Genomic DNA, 24080 nt, shown 5'->3' with positions numbered 1-24080 from the left:
TTATTTTTACCCACTGTGAATATGAGTTTATTTCATTCTTATCAAGATAATATAAGGATAATTAATTAAACCCTGAAATGCCTCCTGAAAAATAAAAAAGAAGTAGAAATTTGATGTTTCCCCTTATGCTAATGCCAAATTCTTTTGAATATATGGAAGAAGACCTGAATTCTATAGACTGGAAGACTAAAACATTCTGCACAATTTAAATATTCCTAGAAGTATGGTAGCCCTTGACTTACAAGAGTTTATTCAGTGATTGTTCAAAGTTATAACGGCACTGAAAAAACTGACTTAGGACCATTTTTCACACTTACAACTGTTGCAGCATCCCCATGGTCACATGATCAAAATTCAGATGCTTGGTAACTAATTCATATTTTTGATGGATGCAGTGTTCCAGGGTTATGGGATCACCTTATGTGACCTTCTGATCAGCAAACTCAATGGGAAAGCCAGATCCACTTAACATCTGGGTTACTAATTTAACAACTGCAGTGATTCAATTTAACAACTGCAGCAAGAAAAGTCCTAAAATGGGGCAAAAAACACTTAATGAATGACTCATTAAATGGAATTTTGGGTAATTTGCGTAAATGGCATCAAGGACTACCTGAATTGTATTATTTGCAAAGTGTTCCAAAATTTCATTTTACTGTTCTTTAATGCTGAATGCAGAGAGGCTGCCTTATCTTGTACTGCTGTGAATTCAAATTCAGTACAAAATGAGATTCGTGATACCTTTTTTTACTCCATCCAAGCAGTATTAGAGTAGTATGGAATTTGGGATTGATTAATAAATACATAAACAAAAGAATGTAGGTGCTTTGCATTTCTTATTTGAGGAAATGAGTCAAAGCATTGAAAACAGAAAGAAGTGAGAAAGAATATAAGTTGGACAATAACCTTGGCATCCAAATTAAATTTCATTATAATTATTTCCCATTGCCACTGGTAGCATCAATTTTACCCTCTTTGCTAATCAGAAATTCCTAAGTAAACTTCTATATATACATGCGCATATTTCTGAAAATAATTCTCCTAGTGCCACATCAGTCCCATGTTTTCCTTCATTCCAGCAATAGGAAGTGTTAAATTAATATATCTACAAGTACCTCTAGTATTAACTACAGAACCTCATGTATAACTCTGTCTTGCAGCATTGCAATTGCCATTCTGGCACTGAGTTATTTGAGCATTGAAAACATTCATATTGTAGCCCTTAGTTTGCTGCTAGCTACAATTAAGCATAGGTAGTAATAAAATCTCACTAGAATGAATGGAAACAGGTGAGTTCAATGAGTCATGTATTATTTTGGGTACCTCTTTAAAGCAAAGGGCTGCTTCTTTGTTTTTCTCTTTCATAAAGTTCTGATGTGAGTTTCATTGTGGATTCCATTATGGGGGGAATAGTTGAGCTTTGAAAAATTGGTGGCTGGAAAAGAGCATATTCACAGATTATGCCCAAACATAACTTATAGTAATGGGAATGGTTTATTCACATAAGCAATGAAAGGTCAGATCTTAAAACCTAGATTTCTTCTGGTCAAATGGTTCGTCTCTTAGGAGAATATCCCATTTCCACAAAATCTGGTGGTTCTTCTAATGATCTGCCTAGAGTCATTATCTGCCTACAATCTAACCTTGTAGGCAGATAATGTCCGTGCTTCTTCATTGTCTTTTCCTAACTCAGAAGGTATAGCTATCCTCAGAAATACATCTCATTCCCAACATCATTCAAATGTTCAGGTATTTGGACATTACAGAATGGTTTAGAGTATGGGTGTCCAACCTTTTGGCTTGTTTGGGCTACACTGAGTGAAGAGAGATTGTCTTGGGCTAAATTAATAATATAATTAATGTACAAAAATCACAAAACAATAATAAAAGTTTATGAACTTGTAGGACTTTATGATTAGCTGTCCAGAGCTGCATGTGACCTGCGGGCCACAGATTGGATACATCTGCTTTGGAGACCATAGTGGCTTTTTCTGTAACTTCTCCCCTCTCCCACTCTTCCACTAGGAATACTTCCTTGTTATTTTCTTCAGCTCTTTCCATACTGTCACTATATTGTTTTTGCATTGCATAAAACTAGGACAAGGAACTTTATGATTCATGTGTTTATGTAGTCAAACATTCCTTCTTTCTCAGACTTTAGAACACCTGGATAACTTCAAACAGCTTGTGTTATGCTCAAGTAAAAAAAGTCTTCTCTGTTGAGATGACAATTTGAATGCCTTACAAAAGGACTGCTAGAAAGTGGGAAAACCAACATATTGTTAGTAAATTCTCCCTTGTATGAACTGTGGACAGAAGATTAAAGGGGTGGGTTTGCAGTTACAAACATGTGTGCAAAAATGCAGTGAGGGAGGGCTTGGGCTGGACAGCCAGAATTATTACTGACAGATCAATTTGGGGATCTTGAGTTCAATCATTTGATTGAGGATAGGTTCCTCAGTTTTTGACACATGTATGTTGTTGTCATGTATATCACATCTATTTCCTACCTTGAGCAGGATGTATGAAATGATGGTATGCATGTCAGGATACGAAAAATGGTGCAACTATCACAAAACTAATCTAAATACATTTTCTCTGTACTGGTAAGATTTTTGTACTACTGCAAAATGCTTATCTGAAAAAGTCTTTTCTCACAGTAACTTTTGTAATCATTTAAGAGTTTTACAGATTGCAAAGGCAATATGATATAAATAGTGACTAATCAGGTGCGCCTTAAGAAGGGCACCTCCCAGAACAGTAAACAGCTGTTTACTTTCTCTGTGTAACTCAATGAGTCAATTCAGAACTAATCTATCCATATAAATACAAGGCTTTCTCTAAGATCTTCTTAGAATTTGGCTTGCAATCAAAATAAATAATTTGGCTTAGGGGTTGCACACTTCAGTCACACCAGAAAGGAATCAGATTGGAGGAAATTGATCTAGGCTGTGTCCAGATCCCTGCAGTCATTGCAAGTAGAAAGTAAAGCAAATTTTGTTCTTGTGCATATAAAAGAAATTCGTGGATATACTTTATATGCAGTATTGGTCCCATCTAACCAGTTTTGCCTACTTTGTGTATGGATTGATATCAGTTCCACTGCTGCTCTTCCAAGTTACACACTTGGAAGAGCAGCAAGAAACAAGAGATATGACATTTTGTGTATAGTAAACAGATACAAAATGAATGACAGCCATCTGGACATTGCCTCCTGTAAGATTCACACCTTTAATTCTCCATAAAGATTACTTTTGTATTATCAGGGTTCAAAGAAAAAGTTCCTTTGATAATTATCTTAACATGGAAAAATGCCTGCCTCTTTGCCCTCAATATCTAAGCTCTCTCTGGTTCATGTTTATCCAAATTTCTATTGCATAACGGATAATTCTTTACAAAGAAGCAGTCAAGGAATATGTGGCAAAGGAGGATTGTCTCTTCCTTTTAGCAGCTGTACAGCTGAAAGCACAGTAGACAGTCAAGAATTTAAGATAATAGATGTGTGGGAATTTATTTGCCTTAACCCCTGTCAATTATAAAAGGCATTACAAAGGAAACAAGTGTGGACCGCTAGAGCGGTGTGGGCTAGCTTCCAAACCACACAGTGTTTCGTAAGGCGTTAGGATTCTGTTCTTGACACAAGGGTGGTGAGGGAGGTGAAAATCTGTTAGAGATGGAGAAAGGGAGGACAGCTGGAGTTGTTTTTCTATCATCTTGGTCACAGTAACTATCACTGTCTGGGACCTCCTATGAAAGTGCTCATTAATTTCAAGCTTAGAGGAGAGAGACAAAACAAGAAAAACAGGGCCTTCAGTTTTTGATGAAAAGGATCTGTTGGCAAAGAATGTATATCCTCAACAAGAGACAGTCCTCTAGGAGATTCCAGCTATATTCCTTCCTTCCTTCCTTCCTTCCTTTCTAAAAACACTGATCTGGATTTTACTGATTAAAACTCCTAAATCTCTCTCCTAAAATTGATCCTGGCCCTATCCATTTTAGATTTCAGCTTTTGGCATGCTACACCAAGCCTGATGAAGCTAGTGAACCAATGTAAATTGTATAATCTTGATCTAAAAGCCACCACCCTTGATTTAAATGCTTAGATTTCCTTCTTCCTCATAACTCCAATTTAGGATTTATTTATTTATTTATTTATTTTATATTTGTTTGTTTGTTTGCCGCCCATCTTACCATAGGGTAACTCTGGGCAGCTTACAGTTACATATGCAGTCAAAATGTTAAAAGTTAACATCAGTCATTAAAACCAAGGAGACATGGGGAGGGCAGGGGCAGGAGGAAGTGGGATCTGTTATTATCAATCAACCACCTCCAATGTGCTGTTCCCCCACTGCCAGCTTGGCACAGCCACATCTTTAGGCCCTTACAAAAAGATAGGAGGGTTGGGCCAACCTCACATTGGATTATTGATTTTTAAACATGATTGAATAGTCCTATATTGTAGCCAGAAATAGAACTATTTATAAATGATCTAAATAATGAAAATTTACTTGCTATCTATTTATTTATCTATCTATCTGTTGGTCTTGCTGTCTGCCTGCCCATCTTTCATCCAACTCTGGCTAGTTCCCAATCAATGGTTTCGCAATATCAGATAAATAATATCAGGACCTTTGTTCATGGTAGCTAGTAAACCCTCAGCAAGACAAAAGGATTGTGTCTCATTGCAAATATATTTTCCTATTTAAAAAGTAGTAGCCAGTTTCTAAATTCTGACTGAATTATTTTTCCAACCAAGAGTAACTTTGCAGTTGTTATTCGAAAGAATCAAATTGTACAATCCAAACCTTTTCCTTTCCCTTTTCTATAATATTTTCACAGAAGAAAAGGCAGGAGTTAATGGAATTTAGATTATAAACTCCTTGGTCTTTCTGCTTTGTGAATGTATTGGTAGAAATGGATGGTGCTGATATAAATAACTATATCTCCATATAAACATGAAAATTTATTTCAGGGAGTGTAGAAGCAGCAGAGATTTGTTGAAATGTCATCTATCCAGAAAAGTCTTTGCCTATATTTGTATTAAAATACCCAGCATTCAAAATTTAGTCCTTCTTTTAATTGTATTAGGATATAGCAGTTGAGAATATAGGGAACTACATATATATATATATATATATATATATATATATATATATATATATATATATATATATATATATATATATATATATATATATCGTATATACTCGAGTATAGGCCGACCCGAATATAAGCCGAGGCACCTAATTTTACCACAAAAAACTGGAAAAGTTATTGACTCGAGTATAAGCCTAGGGTGGGAAATGCAGCAGCTACCGGTAAATTTCAAAAATAAAAATAGATACCAATAATGTTTTTGAATATTTATTTCAAAGAAAAACAGTAAACTAGCGGTGTATTCAATGAAATACTTCACTCACCTCATGATGCTGATGTCCCGCTGTGATGATGATGTCCCGTGCAGCCGCGGGAGCGATGTCCCGCCTCCTATGACACACGGCACAGTGATTCCTATCATTGGATCACTGTACCAGAGGAGGTGGGACATCGCTATGTGGCTGCTTGCCATAACAAGGAGGAGGTGGGACATCGTTGCAGAGCGGCAGGAGGGGGAGGAAGGGGAATCGTAAGACAGCCCTGCATTACATTAGAACGTGAGGAGGGGGGATGGTGCGGTGCGCGCTGCGCGGCAAACTGACACAGAGGGAGGGGAAACTCACAGGGGCACTGGGCCATTCACGAGTGTCACCCAGCGGCATGGCCCCGCCCCTTTTTCTCCTCCATTTCGGGCAAATTTTTCACTGACTCGAGTATAAGCCGAGGCGGCTTTTTTCAGCCCAAAAAGTGGGCTGAAAAACTAGGCTTATACTCGAGTATATACAGTATATATATATTTAAAGGAACATTTCTTTTGGTGTATGGGCTAAAGCCATGGAGGATTGGCTTGCAGGCTTTCAGAAAAATCTTAGCAATTTTGAAATTAGAGGTTATTATCAAAGAACCCTTTAATAGCAAGGGACGTCACATTTCATTTCCAATGAATGAATGAATGAATGAATGAATGAATGAATGAGCAATTTCATTCATGTTAAACTACTACAAACAACAGTTGGGGCATTTAATTCAGAATAATACTATTACATTGGAAGAGAAGGTTGAAGTACAAATATTCTGGGAAACAGAAAAATAGATTTTCCATTTGAATGGCCCTAAACTGTTATTAGTCCTATGCATATAGCAAAACCATGTTGAGTGCAAAATGAACCATAGAACCTAAGCATAGGGAAATTAGTGAGAGGTTTATTATGCGCAGTACCCAGAATAACGAAATTCAAAAACCCATCATCAGAAAGCCCACTTAGTTGTCTTGAAATTTAAAGGGATTAACTAAATTCATGGAGAAGAGGCCTCTCAACAGCTAACAATTCAGAGTTCTTACATTTAACATTAGCTATTAGACCCATGGAGACATTTTTATGAGATTATGCAGCTGTTTTCAGAAGGGCTTCCAAAACCCTCCACATCTCATACTGCACTCTTTGTTCACATGGCTAGTATTTCATGGTGCCAGTATACAATGTGCCAGAATTTTCCCATCTGTTCATGTGCATATATAGATGCTGGATTCAGTATGATGGCCAACAGCAAAATGTGCTTTCTGGAAGCAGCCAGGATAATAGCAAAGGCTACATGGTAGTTTGCCAGTAGAAGCAACTTCCAGTTTACAGAAAGGGAAACCAAACAGCTGTATCAGGAAGGGAGGTGTGTTTTTTTTCAGGTAGGTGATTAGGTTGTTTAGGAAAAACAAAATAAAAATGATTTACTTGTATTTTTAGTGACTAATAACAGGAAAGGTGCAGGTGGGTTTTTCTGACATTGGAGGCAAAACTGTTTGTTTCAGCCTTTGAATTCAGGGATTATTCAATTCCCTTGTTTATTTTAGACCAGGGGACTCAAACTCGATTTCATTGAGGGCCGCATCAGGATTATGTTTTACCTCAAGGGGGCAGATTGGGTGTGGCCAGCTCAATGTCACTTGTGTCAGGAGTGCCTGTGGCAGCCCGAGTACTCTGCCAGCGAAAAGGGGCTCTCAACCTCTGTTTTCGGCTGCAAAGGGGTCCTGCAACACTCTGCCAGTGAAAATGGAGCTTGGGCCGGCCGGCCACGGCCCTCTTGAGCTCCGTTTTTGCTGGCAGAAGCACTGTGGGCCAATCCTTTGCTGTTTCCAGGGCAGCCTCACAGGCCAGATCTAAGCACTCCATGGCCATATCCAGCCCACAAGCCTTGAGTTTGACCGTCCTGCTTTAGGCAATGCCCGGCAGATAATTAGGCATCTGTGACACAAGGTCAAATTTTCCTCTATACAAGAGAAAGAGAATGTCTATGACAACCCCAAAAGTACAATGAATATAGTGCAAGACCCATTCACCTTCAAAGTCAGACAAATGATCCAGTGACGGAAACACACAAAAAGCTCTACCCTGTAGAAATCCTGTTTAACAAATTCATTTCTTTATAACTTTTCTGCCCTGTCTACAACTGATAAATAATCCCATATTTACCAGGATTCATACATAGCCATAACACCTGTCACATTTGATTAACTGATTAACTGAAAATAACTATGCAAATTTCCTTCTAGAATTCTAGAAAATCACTACAATATTGAAAATCATCCCAGAGTCTTGAAATCTTCTTTTTAGCCAATTTTATAACATGAATATGCTGGGCAGTCCACTTTCATAGTGTCACTAACAACTGAAGCCCAAAACAGTTTGCCTGTTTTTATGGAATTTATTGAAAAACACACACACACAAATAAATCACTACTTGTGGTGGCGATTTACACAAATAAACCACCACCACAGAGATAACAGTCAAGCCAAGCCAAGCCAAGCTCTCCTCCTAAATTCCCTGAATTTCTAGACTGAATTGGATCAATAACTAAATAAAGTTTTTTATCTGGAAGTTCTGGTGCTGAGAGAACAGAGAGCAAATTTTTGCTGCAAATTAAACTCACTCTTTTTAAACTCTCCAATTCTTGGAAGCTGCCTGGACAATTCCTTGCAATTTTCTTGGCAAGGTTTTTCAGAAGTGGTTTGCCATTGTCTGTTTCCTGGGTTTAAAAGAGAATGATTGGTCAGCTTTACTCAGCCAGCCTTCATGTCTAAGGCAGGACTAGATTTCATGGTATCCTGATTTCTAGTGTGGTGTCTTACAACTGAGCATAAAACTGGCTCTCAAACTAAGCTTACTCTCAATCAATATGGTTGCTTGTTATAGCATGTAAGAGCAGAACTCGCTGCTGTTATGAGCTTGCAAATTATAATACAGGTTTTTGACCTGGTTTGAAGCTGCAGTGAATCAATTATTCATCACAATTATCTAACCATGGTTTATTGAATATACCACAACTGATTAAGTCCACATAACTTGCTTAGCCAATACCAAGCAGAACAGCACAAATGGATTTGTACAGCGTGCTCAATTCTTAATGAGGGATTGCAAATCACAGTTGTTGTACTTCTCTAAAGTAAAAATCACAGAAACTGAGAGGTGAGATAAATGAGCAATACATATCTATATGCAACTTGCTTTTATTTTTGTTAGGGCAAAAATTTGAAAAATTGCATGGTGTTTTGTTTTTAAAAATGATAATGGCAGCAAGACTTCTATATCAGATGAAATTTACAGCAATAGAGTAAAACTGACGGAGCTGTCAGGGATGGTGAAACTGATGTCTCTGAAAGACTTTTTGCATGAAGCCGGAAAAAACAAAATCATGATATATGGATTGGTGTATTAGTAATATTTATAGATTATTTTTTAAAAATGGAAGTTACGTTGTTATTGTAGAGCAGGAGCTGAACTCAAGTTTTATTTATGTCTGTTTTAAAAGAAGTCAGAAGTCATTTTTATGTTTGTATTTTTGTTTTTATATTTTTTATTCTATTACATCTATTTCTGCCAGTTCTATTCATTTTCTGTCTTTCTATTCTCTCTCTTGACTACTGATTTTCTATGAGTTTTTTATTTTTTTTAAAAAAAAACCTTAATAAATTTATATAATACAATCAAAGCAGTTTTGCTGTGCCATTAACTAAAGGTTTTTTTTAAAGGCCTGCCAAAGTAAGCAAAGTAAAATTAGATGACTAGCCCAGTGTTTCTCCACCTTTGTCTTAAGACATCTTAGGATGTCGCTTTTGCCCCTTTTTAAAAATAAACTTTACAACGGGGGGAAAGAGGTTAAGAATTATGACCCAGAAAGTTCCAGAACTCCTTGGAGCAGGGGTGAAATCCACTTACTTTGCTACTGGTTCGGTAGCAATGTGAGTGTGCTTTCTAGCTAATGTAAATCGCACATCACAGCTGATCATCTGGAAAGCATTTTTTTTACTACCAGTTTGGGCAAACCAGTAGCACTTTTACTACCGGTTCGGGCAAACTAGTCCAAATCAGTAGCATTTCACCCCTTCCTTGGAGATTCTGAGGTATAGCCTTGGGGACCATTGCACATGAATCATGATCCAAGAGTTGTCCATGTATGTTAAATTAATATCTATAAAAATAGGACTAAAACACAGAGCCCGGTGAGATTCAGATAAGTTCTAAACTGTAAGCAAATACAGTTTATTCAATACACAGAGGTTTATTCAATATATTGGAGTCACTGAAACTTATGCTTAATAACCACATAATCTCTAATAACTTTTTGTACACTGAGCAAAGTAGATGAAGGATAGGAACCTGGAAGGATTCCACATCTGAAGTTCTGCCAGGGAAATACATCTTTGGTATGGCCTGCACATTCTTCTCCAGTTCCAATCTGCAGAGGTGATAAAATGTTTGAAGTTCCCTGGAGACATCTGACTAACTTCTACCAGGGTGAATCAATTCTGCTAGCTATTTGAAGGACATTCCGTTTTACTTTCATGACATCCTGTGGAAGGAAACTAGAAGGGCTTTCATTTGAATATTATTTCTTTTCTTTTTTTACAGGTCAGCCCTTTCTGTTACCTAGAACCTGAATCCATGGGGCATTCTACGGCCATTGTCAGTCTTCCCCACTTACAGCAACATCTATCTTTGAATATGTACGTACATATAATCCTTATGAATTTCTTAAGGATGACATTTTTGTGGGGCCAGAAGATGCTATTGCCTAGCAACTGCAGCACATGGTCTGGAATCAAGGTTTTGGGCCAAAATGCCCCAAAGTTACAATATCATAAGGAATTTTTTAAAAAATAAACCCATGAGCTCCCTTTCCATAAATATGCTATACTTGTATTTTGTTAAAACTGAGGTAAACATCATTCTAGAATGACTCTATTTTTATGCCTTAAATTAGCTTCCAAGCACATGACATGAAATATAAAGCTCACTGTCACAAGAGACAGATCTTTTCAATTTAAATGAAGAATCATTAGGAATAGCATGTGAATATTATGCCTTTTAAGCTACAGGATCCACAAAACCCTAACACTGTTTGCTGGAGCAGCTAATTACTGCAATGTCAGGTGTCAAAGAAATTCTTGGATTTGGATGACAGATCTAAAACCCAAAAGAGCTGATGATGAATCTTAATATGTAATTTCCTGGTGCTAATAAACAATGCAATTATTCTGCATTCAAAGGAAGATGATCTTTTTGTGTGCAAGTGTACGGGTGTTTAACTCTTTTCGTTCCAGACTGCGTTTTTCTTTCTCCAATCTGGGATCGTAGCCCAGAGCTTAATCTTGGACTGAATACATCATGCCGATTACACTAACCGATTTAGAAATGCCCTACATATTGCTAGGTAGAGATCCATTCGGCATTCTTGACAAGTTGTCTGTACTTAAAGCCGATACAATATTCACCAGATTGCGTAACAAAAGTGTTACACAAAGAAGCATCAGATGCACTGCTCTGGTTTAGCACATGGCACAAGGGCAGCTCCTGGTGTGGCCTGAAAGCAGAGTATTGTGTCATAGCCTCCTTATGTTGCATAAATGAAACTCTTCTATTTATTTTTTTAACCAGTGCCTGGTGCTTTACTTTCTCATTCCTTACGTTTCAATAGGTCCGTCGCTTTGCACTCCTATACAGCTCACAGCCCGGATGAACTCAACCTGCAAAAAGGAGAAGGCATTCGTGTTTTGGGGAAATACCGTGAAGGTTGGCTAAAAGGAATGTCACTGATCACAGGAAAAGTCGGAGTCTTCCCCAGCAATTATGTTGCTCCATTTTTCAGGTTTGACCTATACTATTTATAGATTGAGAGGTGTATATTAAAATAGCAGAAATATCTGGAGAGGGACTCTTCCACAGCACGGGGAGGGGAGGGAAATGGGGCTTGAATTAATTTAGGATGAGCGAATAAGATTGCGTGGTAGTGCTGCCTACATACATTTTACACGATTACATGTAACAATGCATTTTTTGGAACTATTTTGGCCAAAACGAAACAAAAAAAATCAGTTTTGACTGCTAAGGGTTTTTTTTTTTCCTTTTCTGGATCTGGAAAATAATTATATATTGCAGCTCCTAATCATTATAAGTGTTTCCCCTTTTCTGTAGCATAAAAGTATAAAAGTATAGTACCATCTTGTACCAATTATCTGGACATACCTTTAACAATCTTTGGGCCATTATGTTATTATCCACTTTTAATGTCAATACTTTTTAATTATATTTTAATGTTAGTATTTTTTAATATAGTGTAAAAACTAATGTGTATTGCTGGTCTTTGACCGTAATAAAGATTTTACTTACTTTCTGTAGCATAAAAGTAGAAGTATACAGTGGTATCTAAAAATAATATTTTGTAGCTACATGGGAGTGAAGAAATCAGTAAGGACTAGTATTTGGATAGTGCTAGCATGCTGAGCTTGTGTAAGAAGGCCAGTTGCATAAATTTCTGTAAAGAATTTGTATAGAACAGTCACAGATCAGTTGCTTGTATGATACTGAAATATCACCCTAAAGCTTGGTCTTCTTGCTATCCAGGATTCTCTTTTATTTTATTTTTAATGAATAGCTTATCATTGGTACTATACATATAATTACTTGTTCAAAGGGATAATTAAATCAAAGCTATGCATTTACTAATTGAAACAATACATTTGCTACAAAATGTTGCTGTAGATCAGTACAAGGCCACGGAAGGACTAATTTGTTTTTGTTTACGTGCAAGCAAATAAACAAAAATTGAGATCTCTGGGTACCCCATTGAGAAGCTGATCCAGGAGGAGGCATCCACAGTCGATGAAGCTTTTTTGCAGCATTTGCTATGCAGTGTGTTTCTGTGGGTGATTAAATAACTATTAGGAAACCTTTTTAACAAAAACCTTTATGACACATTAAAATTAGGACATTTCTTTCTACACCACAAACAAGTAGATTATAACGCATTTCTTTAAATGCATGAAGGGCTGCCACAGGTGAGCAATGCTCAGGACAGATCTCAAGACGATCCTAGGGGCATTACAATTATTTCAGTCCAAAAAATGAAAAAGTAAATTACCATTACCTTAGTAATTTACTATTAAATAGTAAATTTACTATTAATTACTATTAAATAGTAAATTACTATTGCCTATAAGGTTACAAGTTTTCATAAGACCTGTTAAAAATTCCTACAAAGGCTTGGTTAACCTCCCCAGTATTTACTCTTTTGAAAGACATATTTTTAAAATGAAGCATATTTATTGCTTAATCCGTGGAGGGTCGTCCAAGCTAAATAACCAGAACATTCAGAAAGAACTATGATATTTATGGAAATGAACACACCACTTTCCCCCATGAAAACTGGACCTTGACCATCATCTCTAACTATCTGCTCTATGATTTTTCAAAATCTTTTCCCCTAGGATCCCCAGTAGAAAGCAGTGGGGATAAGGGGATAAAAAGGTGAGAAAAATGGAAAAGGAATTTTTAAAAAAAAACAGGAAGGGGGAGAGGAGAAGCCGCTTGTTTATGTCCAAGCCTTGTTTATGATGTCCAAATTATTAAGAGTTAGTTACAAAAACTGGTCTATCAAGTCCTGTCAGCTACTTTGCTTACATAAGAGCCTTCATGTTCAGAGACAACTTATTTCAGTATTCTGTATTGTAAACCACCTTGAATGTTGAAATAAGCAAAACGTCAAGGTATACATTCAACAATAAATAAATAAAATATATCAGATCAAGATGGACGAAACATGTGGGACTTATTTTGCCTTCATGCTGTAGCCTTCTGAGAGGTATAGTATCTGGCTGTAAAAATGGTTGCTCAGTTAAATTGAGTCTCAATCCCATCTAGCACAGCACGAAATCCGCCTCTAAACTATTTATTTCTTTGCTTACTCGGTTATTTACTTACAGTATTTTATATCCTATATTGCTTGCTCTCTAAGGACTCCCAGTTGCTTGCAAAATTGAACATAAAATAGCTAAATAATTAAGTTCAAACGTAACTACATAAGCGTGCTAATGTCCATATGATGCAGTCATGCTTAGTTCCAGAAATCATAAATACTTAACAATAATTAAAAGCTTTGCAGGAAATCTCGTGTTTCAGAGTTTCATCAGGGACAGGGCTATTAAGAGCTCTGGAAGCAAGTTATTCCACAAGGCTGGGGCATAAACTGAACCACACCAATTTTGACTCACACCCTCCCCCCTAGTTTTACAGGGAGTAGGAATCAATATCTCAACTTACAACAAATGCACCAAATCCATTCACCCTGAATTAGCTGAAACAAAAATCAAAGGAAATTTAATGAACACAGAGGCTCTTATCTTTTAGGTTACTCTGAGTTAACAGACTCTAGTGGTGAGGCTAAGTAGTAATAATAAAACATCTGCAAACTGCATGTTCCCCACTCTTTAGTCAGACTATTGAGACAATGAAAACATATTTTCTACACAGTTTTATTTCACCAGAGAAAACTATTCTTACAATAGTTTTATAATTTAGATATTTTTCTCATCTTTGGCAGTTCTGAAAAATTAACTGTTGACTTGTTTTAGTTTCTTGTTCCATATATTAAAGTTAGATCACAATATGCCTGAGGTCTTGTATAAAGCTGAAGCTACAGTTGAAAGCATGTGGAGATAAATTCCCTAATGCCTTAAATATGTTCTGTTTTAATATGAAATCAGCTCAAAGCAGCCTCTCTCTCCTGAAAATAAAAAATGGCTAATAGCAGGCCTGACTATTTAGTGAAAAGTGAATTACTGAAGCAAACAGGAGTCACTTTGTTGAGATAGGTGACCATATAAATTGAATCAATCAATAAAAATAAAATAATTCAAGGCAATAAAGAAATATGTAGAAGATACCTTAATATAGGAACATCAAGGGTTGGAGAGTTTTTTTTTTTAATGGAGAAAATAGTTGTAAAACAGTGTTGGAAGGAAATTCCTTGCATTCTCCAGTTATACTAATATGAATTTTCAGTTTACTCATTCGGTGATTTGCTTTTCAGTCTAAGCCTGTTCTTGAAAAGTGTCCTCTTAATCATCATTAACTGAAAAATGAGATAATCTGCCAGTAATCACTGTTAACTGAAAAGTAAAATATAATATACTATTTAAGAATGAGTAAAACTGAGGTCATCCTTCCATAAATGCTTCAGCAAAGTTTTTGATGTTTTTCCCTACATTTAGTGGAAAAAGCAAAATAGCTGAGCAAAATGTTGAACTATTCCAGATATGAATTTGGGAATATTTTTTCTGTCATTCTTTTATAAATCAAAGCAATAATTTGTAAAATAATGTGTGGCCTTTCCAGCAATTTTGATACACTGTGTGTTCAGTTTATGGATAAAAGCCATTTTTGGGAAGTGTCAAGTTCTCACAATTTAGAGGTTCTTAATCTTAATTTCAAGCAGGTCTGAATTTCAACTCATAGATTCAAAGTTGACTATTTTAGGTTTTATCCAAAACCACTTCCAGACTTTCCCTTCTCTTTTTCTTTTGTAAACTTTTCCTTAAAGACAAGATTTCACTTGTCTATTTCCAAGAGGAGATTTATAAAAACAAATGCAAATGAACCAGTTGTAAAAAGATAAATTAAAATAGAAATAGGTACAGATTGAAAGCACCTTCTAAAATGAAAACAAAACTAACCTTAAATAAAATGTGTCTTCCTTTAGTGCTTAGTTTCCTTAATCAGAATGGATAATAGTAGAAGAGAAAGGACATAGTTGCTCACACTGCATCTCAACCATATTAGCTAGATAACAAATGAGTTTGAATGGATCTCGCAAGCTCCTATATTAATTTTGAGAGAACAATTTGTCATTCTTCAAAATGGTGTTTCTTGAGATGATTGTGTTATGTTTGGATAACTGAATATTGTAATCCCTGAACATATGAACTGCAGGTAAAGAGTGGGGAAAAAATGACAGGTTTTAGACTGTGGTTTGAGATGTGGGATGCTCAAACAGCTACCTAACTAACCATGTTATTACTTTATGCATTTCTTCCCTTGTGTTTTATCATGTTAAATTGCTCAGTTTAAACTGGAAACACCCAGGCGGCTTTGGGGGCAGAACTATGCTTCCTGATATACACTAAATTTCTTCCCAATAAGGAGAGTCAGTTATTCTTCATTTTCCAGGGCAAATTTAATTATGAGGTGGCCTCCAATCACACTCTGGGCCAATAAAATTAACAATCCAACACAGATCCCAGGAGATTGGAAGCAGTTTTACAAAGTACCTTACTTATGAACACAAATATTGTGAATCATCCTTTTGAAACAAGTTCATAATAAACTGACAACTTCAATATTGTGACGAATCATTGTCCCACGATTAAATCTTTTTTTTTTCCAAAGCAAAAGCTAGGCATGGGAATATTATCAGAATGGACTACAAGGTGATGTTTGTTCTCTTCTCCCTTAGAAAGAAGCACAAATGCTGCTGTTTTAAGTTCACAGCAAATCAGGACCACTTAGGTTATTAAAGCAACTCTGATCATGCAGAAATTGCTGCCAGTCTCAACAATTTAACAAATTTAAGAGCTCTGTGACCTTGTTGGCCTCCTCAAGGAAAAACAAAGAAACAATCAGATTGGACTGCAACAATTTTGGAAGAAAGAAGGGGTGGACCCACAGTTGGAAAATAGAATTATAAGTAGGAAAGAGAATAATTGATTGATTTTTGTCTTTCAAGAGCATTGCTTCCTCGGTGCTTCATCAACAAGCTTTTTTAAGTATAAGCAGTAGATACAACTGCTTGTTTTTTGTCAATTGGGCATCCGAGGTACAGTGGTGCTGGCTATTGATGGGGCAGGGGAATTTCACCTTAAAATTTTAATAAGAATGATCCTTTCAGAATCAATCCTAAACTGTTCATTCCTAATGCTTTCCCCCCTTGGAATCAAAGCTTAATTAATGTAGCTTAAAAGTTGCTTTGTCAAAGCTCTCATTTGGGGTTACAGTAAAGAATCAAATACCAAATGGCATTAGACTGGCCACAGCCTTTATATTATACAACTGGAGATCAACTGAAGCTTTCCATATTCAAGTAATGTGTTTGTCCCTTCCAAAGCTGTGTTCAAGCATAATTAAAGTGCCTCAGGCCTTGGATAAAGGTTGTGATATAAGCAGGTATTTCCTGTAATTGTTAAAATTAGGTAGCTGAGCTGCTCTTCAGTTCTACCCACTGCCTGAATATAAGTATTGTTTTCCTCCAGAGGGGTCTCCTTTTCAGTTCTGCTTGTGGGCCTCTAGAAACATTTATTGTTCCTACTACTATTAGAAAAGTCAGCCTGTTTGGGTCAGTGATGGTCCATTCCCACAATGGCAAGATTCTGACTAATATCCTGTTTGCGCCTCTTTGTCTCTTGTTTCTGGCATGTTTGAAACATCCGTGTCCTTACAAGTTTTGCCTTAGGGACAATGTCCTCATGAAAACTGTGAGCTAGGCTGAAGAACAGTTCTAGGCATGGTGATTTCACAAGCTCATTCTCCCTGACAATTTATTAAGCCTTCCTAGACTTACCACTCCCAGTCACCAAATGGGTCCTTCTTTTTTTTTATAGGGAACTGCTGCAGTTGAAGGGTCCGTCTCATGCACAATTGAAACCTATTTTTTCCTACTGAAAAAAATCAATCTATAAACTTTCCCTGTTATATTATTTTCTAAGAGACTGAATAAATTTCGCATCTGTTCCCATAAACATCCCTCCATAAAAACTAGAAAACATGAAATTAACTCTCTATATGTTTGCGCATAGTTATTATCTTCGCAACCTTTTCCCTCCACTGATTTTTTTTTATTTTTGAGTGATTTACTTGGGTAATGGATTCTTTTGGTAGTTCTGAATCATTACATAAATTGTCCGTCCACAGTCATTATCCATCTCCCATCCCACATTTCATTTTACATTGCTTGTTCTCAAGTAAATACCTGCAACCTTATAAAGCAGAACTACAGTCCCATTACCAATTTCCACCAGTCCAGTGGACAACTTTCTTTTAATTATATAAGTGCATAGTGAGAAAAATAAATTCTACAAGTAATTGCAAATCTTCAGTGAGCAGAATTGCCGCTAGGTTACAGGCTAAACAGAGGAAGAAACATATATATGAGGCAGAGTACAGCAATAGTAGACTAAAGCCAAAAGCTAAAAATAAAAACACCTTAAAATATGATTAATTCAAATTAGCAGACTCGTCAGTCACAGAAGCATGCAAGCATTCCCATACAATGAACGTGTTTAACCTGCCAAAGGATTTGTGCTGTTAATATTTATCACAGTAGTAACTGCCTATGGGGATACACCTGAATGGAAACTGCATATTTCTGAATTTGATTTGTGCAAAATGTTTTGAATTGGAAAATTTCTTAAGTTTGAAACAGGCTGTTTTGATCTCTTACGAAGTGATCCAACCTTTGTTGATGAAGATTCTCAGTCATCGAGGAAGAGTGGTCTGGAAGTTGAGTCATGGTGACTGAACTTCTTGTTGGTTCAAAATATTTTGCTGCTTGTCCAAGTAGCTTCTTCAGATTAAGCAAGGTGATTAGAGGGACCCCATAGATCAGTGGTGGGTTCTGGATGCCGGTGCAACTGGTACGGTGCAACAGGGCCAGGTGTCTACCACATGAATGTGCAGAGCACGTGCATGTGTACTTACCGCCTATGACGCTCCACGATGCCTCCACAACAGTTCAGCTGCTCAATAGAGCAGCTCGCAGGTGCCGTACACTCCATGTGCGGAAGCCCTGGAAACCTTAAATACCAGTAAGGAGTGTGGGCGGGTAGGTGAGCCTTCCAGAACACCATACCAAAATGGTACCTGGTGCTCCTGGCAGGCACCGTACTGGGGCGTACCGGTCATAACCCACCACTGCCATAGATGTCCTTCAGGGAGGTCATCTAATCTGGATGGGCTTGTTAGGTGAGTAAGCAGAGAAATATTGGGATATAAATGCTCCAACTCCTAAATCTTTTACCTTAGGTGGGTCGTTAAACCTATCCAGATTAGGTGAGAAATGAAACCTCTCTGGAGGACATATAGTTGCCATGATTCAACTTCTACACTATCCAACTTTATCGTACTAGATTCTTCAGAAAATAATAAAAACATTAATTATAAGGTCAGAACAAAATGGCTCACTCTCTGTGAGAATCAGATGTTTCACATGCCATAGTCCTTCAAATATTCATGGCTGGGTGGGAGAAGTAATAATAGACATGAGCTATATATCATTAAAAGATGAGTCATTGTGTTTTATTTTGCTTTGTGGAAATGCAAAACCTGCAACAATACAATTCTCAATGTCTCGCAGAGTGATGAGTGGGAAAATCTGGTGTTTATTTAAATAAAAAAATAAATGCAAGATTAAAATAATCTACAAAGGTATTTTGGTTCAGATGTACAAATGTTTGCTGTTGTGGAGTGATCTGCATTTTCTAATAAAAAGTAAATATAATTCCCGAATCTGAATTGTAACATATGTTTTCTATGTAAATGACATGAAAGGTATCTGCTTGCTAATGAACCACCTTCCTCCCTCTTCTTTTGCTCTCCCAAACAAACAGAAAATCCTCTGGCTTCTCTGATTCAAAGATGCCCTCCCTTTATGCAACTTGGACATTATCCACTTCCTCACTTTCATCCCAGGGAAGCATCTCAGGGAACCGTCCAGGGCAAAGCAGACCTTTGAAATCTCTGACTTCACCTGTGAGGAATCTCTCTTTGCCCAGTGCTTCAGGGCACACAGCATCAATGAGAAGAGGACGGAGTAGCAATAAGAAGAGTAAGTCCTAAGATGAGAAACAAACAAGTGGACCTGATCCCCAAAGGCAGAGATATGACTAGAAATCTTTAATTAGACATTAAAACACAGGATTAATGTTGTTGTTAATTGTGAAGTCGTGTCCGACCCATCATGACCCCATGGACAATGTTCCTCCAGGCCTGCCTGTCCTCTATTATCCCCCGGAGTCCATTAAAGTTCACGCCTACTACTGCTATGACTCCATCCAGCCACCTCATTCTCTGTCATCCCCTTCTTCTTTTGCCCTCAATATTTCCCACCATTAGGCTCTTCTCCAGTGAGTCCTTCCTTCTCACTGGGTGGCCAAAGTACTTGAGTTTCATCTTCAAGATCTGGCCTTCTAAAAAACAGTCAGGGTTGATCTCCTCTAGGTCTGACCGGTTTGATCGCCTTGCAGTCCAAGGGATTCACGGGAGTCTTCTCCAGTCTACTCCAGGATGAATGTAGTAAACATAATAAGCTGGATCAGAAATCTGCCTTACCAAAAACAAGAATGTGTTTATTCAGTGCCTGGAAGATCTGAAAATTGTAGCAGGATCAAATGTTTAGACACACTGTGTCAGATAAATTTTTATGAGGGGAGAAATCAAGTTAAAATTCTATCTGTCCCTGCTATGTTCTGGGTCTTTGTTTAGAGACTGAAGGGATAAAATAAGAAGTGTTGGCAGCAACTTTAAAAAAATATGATGCTATACAGTCCTTGGAAACTGAATATGGCCAGTGTTCACTCTGGATTTATGTAGAATTACTGTAGAATTATATTGGCAGAAAATAATCTGCTAGGCACACAAAATGAGCTTGGAATAAAATAGTAACTATTATTAGGCATTATAATTGAACTTGGTATTTTACAGTCCATTATAGGATTTGTTTTAGAACAAATGAAATACTTAGCAGAATCCATTTGATTCAGTCTTCAAATTAAATGCACAAGATATGAATGAGACTGTTACTAAGAACTCCTTTCTATACGCTTGTTTCTATTTGGGAATTGGTGGGTTATTCAGGGGCCTTTGTATCCGCATCTGAACAATAAATACTCTCTTCTGCCTTCTTTATTCCTAATATTTTGGGCATTTGTTATTCATTTGGGCATTCTAAGAAAAAATTGGGAGAGTCACAAGGAAACATCAGAGTTGGAGATTTTGAATAGGTCACAATTTTTCTACATTCTGCCACAGAGAGCATGCTATGGGTGACACTTAGTTGCTCCCAATAGCTATTTTATTTAATCAATCTGCTGCAGCCAGTGCAAAGCAAGACAAATGATAATAAAAAGTAGGGGGGGAGGCAAATAAAAACTACAAGTGATGAACCCAATGTGATTTCTACAAATAAAAGAAATGAGTAATCAAGTGAAGCAAATTCCATGGTCCCATTTACAAAGTACATAGTTAGAAAAACATGTCCGTGCTTTAGTCATTTAAAAAAAAACAGTGAGAGAAGAAAGACAAATACAACTTTAATTGGATGAATATATGCAAGTTGCAAGACACATGCTGAGTATTTATTTCAGTTCAAACCTTAAACAAAATTCCTGCTGAAACTTGAGTTTGAGTAGGTATTTAAAAAGACTAGAGTAATATACAGGTATGTCTTCCTCTCTGTCAGACTGTTGCTCATCTTAGTCCAGTGCTGTCTCCTCTGGCTTACTAGGGTTCCCAGTAAATACTTTTCATGTAAAGTCTAGACCAGTTGTCTCCAACCTTTCCAGTTCTGTGGCATCAATGAGGGAGGAGAGGGGATAGTTTTGCATGTGTGTGCGTACTGCTTGCACAAATGTAGCTTCATGCATTTGTGCTCACCTGCCCCTTGCACATTCCGGTTCCCAACAGGCTGTGGATTGGTACCGAGCCATGAACTAGGGGTTGGAGACCCCTGGTCTAGACTACTGAACTTGTGTTTCTAGGATAAAATACTAAGCACTAAGGCAAAAGGTAAAATGAACCAATGTGGCATATCATTTTCCTAGTATCTGATGGAACAAGAGGAACACAGATTAAGCTGCCTCCTGGGGTTCATTAGTTTTGGAGAGAATGAGCTTCAAACATGCTACATGCAAACCATGTGCTCCACTACTGTGTTAGTTCACCCTTGTAACTTCCTAACAGCTCTCCGCATTCCAGTAGCACGCCACATAATGAGGATCAGCCCAAATTTTAGAATTCAGTTAAATCCTGCAATTCAATGAATTTCTCCCACCGATTTTAAATATGAATCCTCATATTATGAATTCTCAATCATGTGGTTTGGAAGAGCTTATTGTTTTCTTAACCCTCCTCTCTTTAATTATTTGTCCTCTCAGGTGGATCTTTACAGAAACCTTTGCAACCAGGAGCCCTTATTCCTTTAACCAACTCTCTCCAGCGACATCCTCCAACTCCAGCACGATCTCAGCAAACTCCAATATATCAATCTATTTCCTCTTTGCCCCGAGGAGTTGGCCTGGGTGACACAGGAATCAAACTGAGCGCCTGTCATAATTCTTCCTTAGTGCTATTGCCCCGAAGCGGAAGCAGCAGAGCTCCTTCTGTGTGTAGCTCGGTCATTTTGGATACCAGTGAAGTCTCAAAGAACGAACTAGCTGGGAAACCACCTGCATCTGCTCCACCTTCCATTCTGGTGAAACCAGACACTTTGAAAAACACCACTGAGAAGGTAATAATAGGGTCTGTCCCTGCAATCATAGAATTATAGTTGTCAAATATTAAGAGAATACAAACTATTGGCAATTCCTTTTGTGAGAATTTAGTGATATGTGTTATGATTTTGGGACCAAGAGCCATATTTGGCCTATTAGCAAATAGCACTTAGACTTATATACTGCTTCATAGTGCTTTATAGCACTCTCTAAGTGGTTTACAGATCATATTGCTGGCTCCTGATTTTATCAACCTCGGAAGGATAGAAGACTGAGTCAACCTTGATCTGGTCAGAATCAAACTCCTTGCAGTGGACAGAATTAGCTTGCAAGACTGCATTCTAACTACTGCACCACCAGAGCTCTTCACTGAAAAAAGTCTAAATTTAAATTAAACATAGTTGGCATGTTTCCCTCATATCTAATGATTTCTCCTCTTCTAATCACATTAAGAATTAATCATCATTCATGGTTTCTCAGGAAGCAGTTTTCAATCAGGTAGACTACCTTATTTTTTCAGTAATAGCACCAAGTACACAATACACAGTCTGTTTTCCTAACACACATGAAATTGTCCTTATTCCTGAAGATTATACTTTGGAGTTAAATATGTTCAAGACTGAAATTAACTCTAGTTCATAAACATTTATTTATTACTAACCTAGTACTATAATGCTGATAATATGCATAGTATTATTTAAAATACTGTTAATTTCACAACTATTTCATGTTCTTCAGAAGAACATTGTACTGGTTTTACTTCCATATTACATCAAAAGAATGATCTTACATAAATCTACTTAAGAGTTAGTAATATGTACTTTCTAATCCACAGCATAGTTTCTATTCCAAGCAAACAAGGGTTTCTCTCAGCTACTGATCTCTCTTATTATAATTCAGCTATAAATGGCTCAGTAATTGTGTAGAAGACTCACATAATGTACCTCTAAGAAATGTTTGCTTCTTTACAAAAACATGCCAAAACAAAGCTAGTTCTGTAGATACAACCATTAAATTGCATTTCAAATTTCTGTCCAATATGCTAAAGTATTACAGATAATATTTTATGAGAGAGGTAAGGTAACTTGTCTTTTCACATTTTTCTAGGGAAATTGCAGAATGGAATTTACTTTGCTTGTTTGTGAATATGTTTATACAGTGGCATAGCAATGTTTCTGGAAGCCTTCTGAGAATAAATTAACTCCAGATTTCTTCATTCTATTTTCAGCAAGTGAAAACAGTGCGATTTCAGAACTACAGCCCACCACCATCCAAGAGACATAATTCTGTATCTTCATTGAACCTCTCCAATGGCAAGCCTGAACAAGGAGTGATTACAGAAGCAATACAACCAGAATCAAACATCAAGAGCCCTGAAATATCATCTTTGTATTCCCATCGCATTATCTCTAGTTCACTTCATCAGAAGAGAATGTCACATCACAAGACCTCGCCATTGGACCTTTCTAGCCCAACTGGTCACCCAACTTTTCCTACAAAAAAGAATTATAGTGGCATCTCTGAGAATTGAGAAATTTAACCTTATTTAATTGGCTTTGTTTTGGACTTGCGTTATTTACTCATTGTTTGTAAGGATCAGCAACCAGATGGGAGATTGGTTCTAGGTCCAACCTGCTACCTTTTAAAATGTTTAAATTTTACTAACGGACTCAGCCTCTTTAGAAATCTAGAATCTCACCGATGATTACAAGATTTCACTAACAATATGGGAAGTTCTTGTTTTCTGTGGCTCAGAAGTAAACCTCATGCTGCATGAGCCTGCAATGTTCTTCAGATGAAAAAACCTATCCCAACTGTAGTGTCAATTCTATTATCACTGTTAGTTCTAAAAATAATAATAATAATAAAGGACTAGGAGCATGGAGCCGATTCAAAATCCATATTGCTCTAAGTTCAAAACCTCTACAATTCATTTGTAAACAAGAACAAAGAGAGTTTTGTTTCACTTTGCTTCATTTTGTTTCATATTCTAACCAGTTTTAAGCATGGTTTAGCCACCATCCTTTCCTTGCTACTTTTGAAACTGAGCTATCACATCTTTCTTATACCTTAACGTTTCCATTTGCACTTTCCATTTATGTCAGAATTCAGAATGCTTATTTTTTTAGAAATTAAAAATCATCCTCAGCTTCAGAAACATTATCTCCAAGGGAGGTA

General features: G+C 37.0%; 1 protein-coding gene across 2 annotated transcripts in view; it reads left to right on the top strand.

The window, feature by feature from the left end:
* Positions 1-24080, top strand: part of SH3RF2 (SH3 domain containing ring finger 2) — an 82194-nt gene extending 58114 nt beyond the window's left edge. For both annotated transcript variants that reach the window (XM_032211897.1, XM_032211898.1), the window contains 5 exons: positions 10000-10094; positions 11066-11236; positions 19023-19240; positions 21567-21919; positions 23131-24080. In XM_032211897.1, coding sequence (XP_032067788.1) covers positions 10000-10094; positions 11066-11236; positions 19023-19240; positions 21567-21919; positions 23131-23433 — 1140 coding nt within the window. In that variant the 3' untranslated portion in view covers positions 23434-24080. The remainder of the gene's footprint in view (positions 1-9999; positions 10095-11065; positions 11237-19022; positions 19241-21566; positions 21920-23130) is intronic.

The sequence above is a fragment of the Thamnophis elegans genome, chromosome 2, assembly GCF_009769535.1.
Source record: "Thamnophis elegans isolate rThaEle1 chromosome 2, rThaEle1.pri, whole genome shotgun sequence".
In the NCBI taxonomy this organism is placed as follows: Eukaryota; Metazoa; Chordata; class Lepidosauria; order Squamata; family Colubridae; genus Thamnophis; species Thamnophis elegans.
This window is presented reverse-complemented; position numbering and strand designations above follow the sequence as displayed.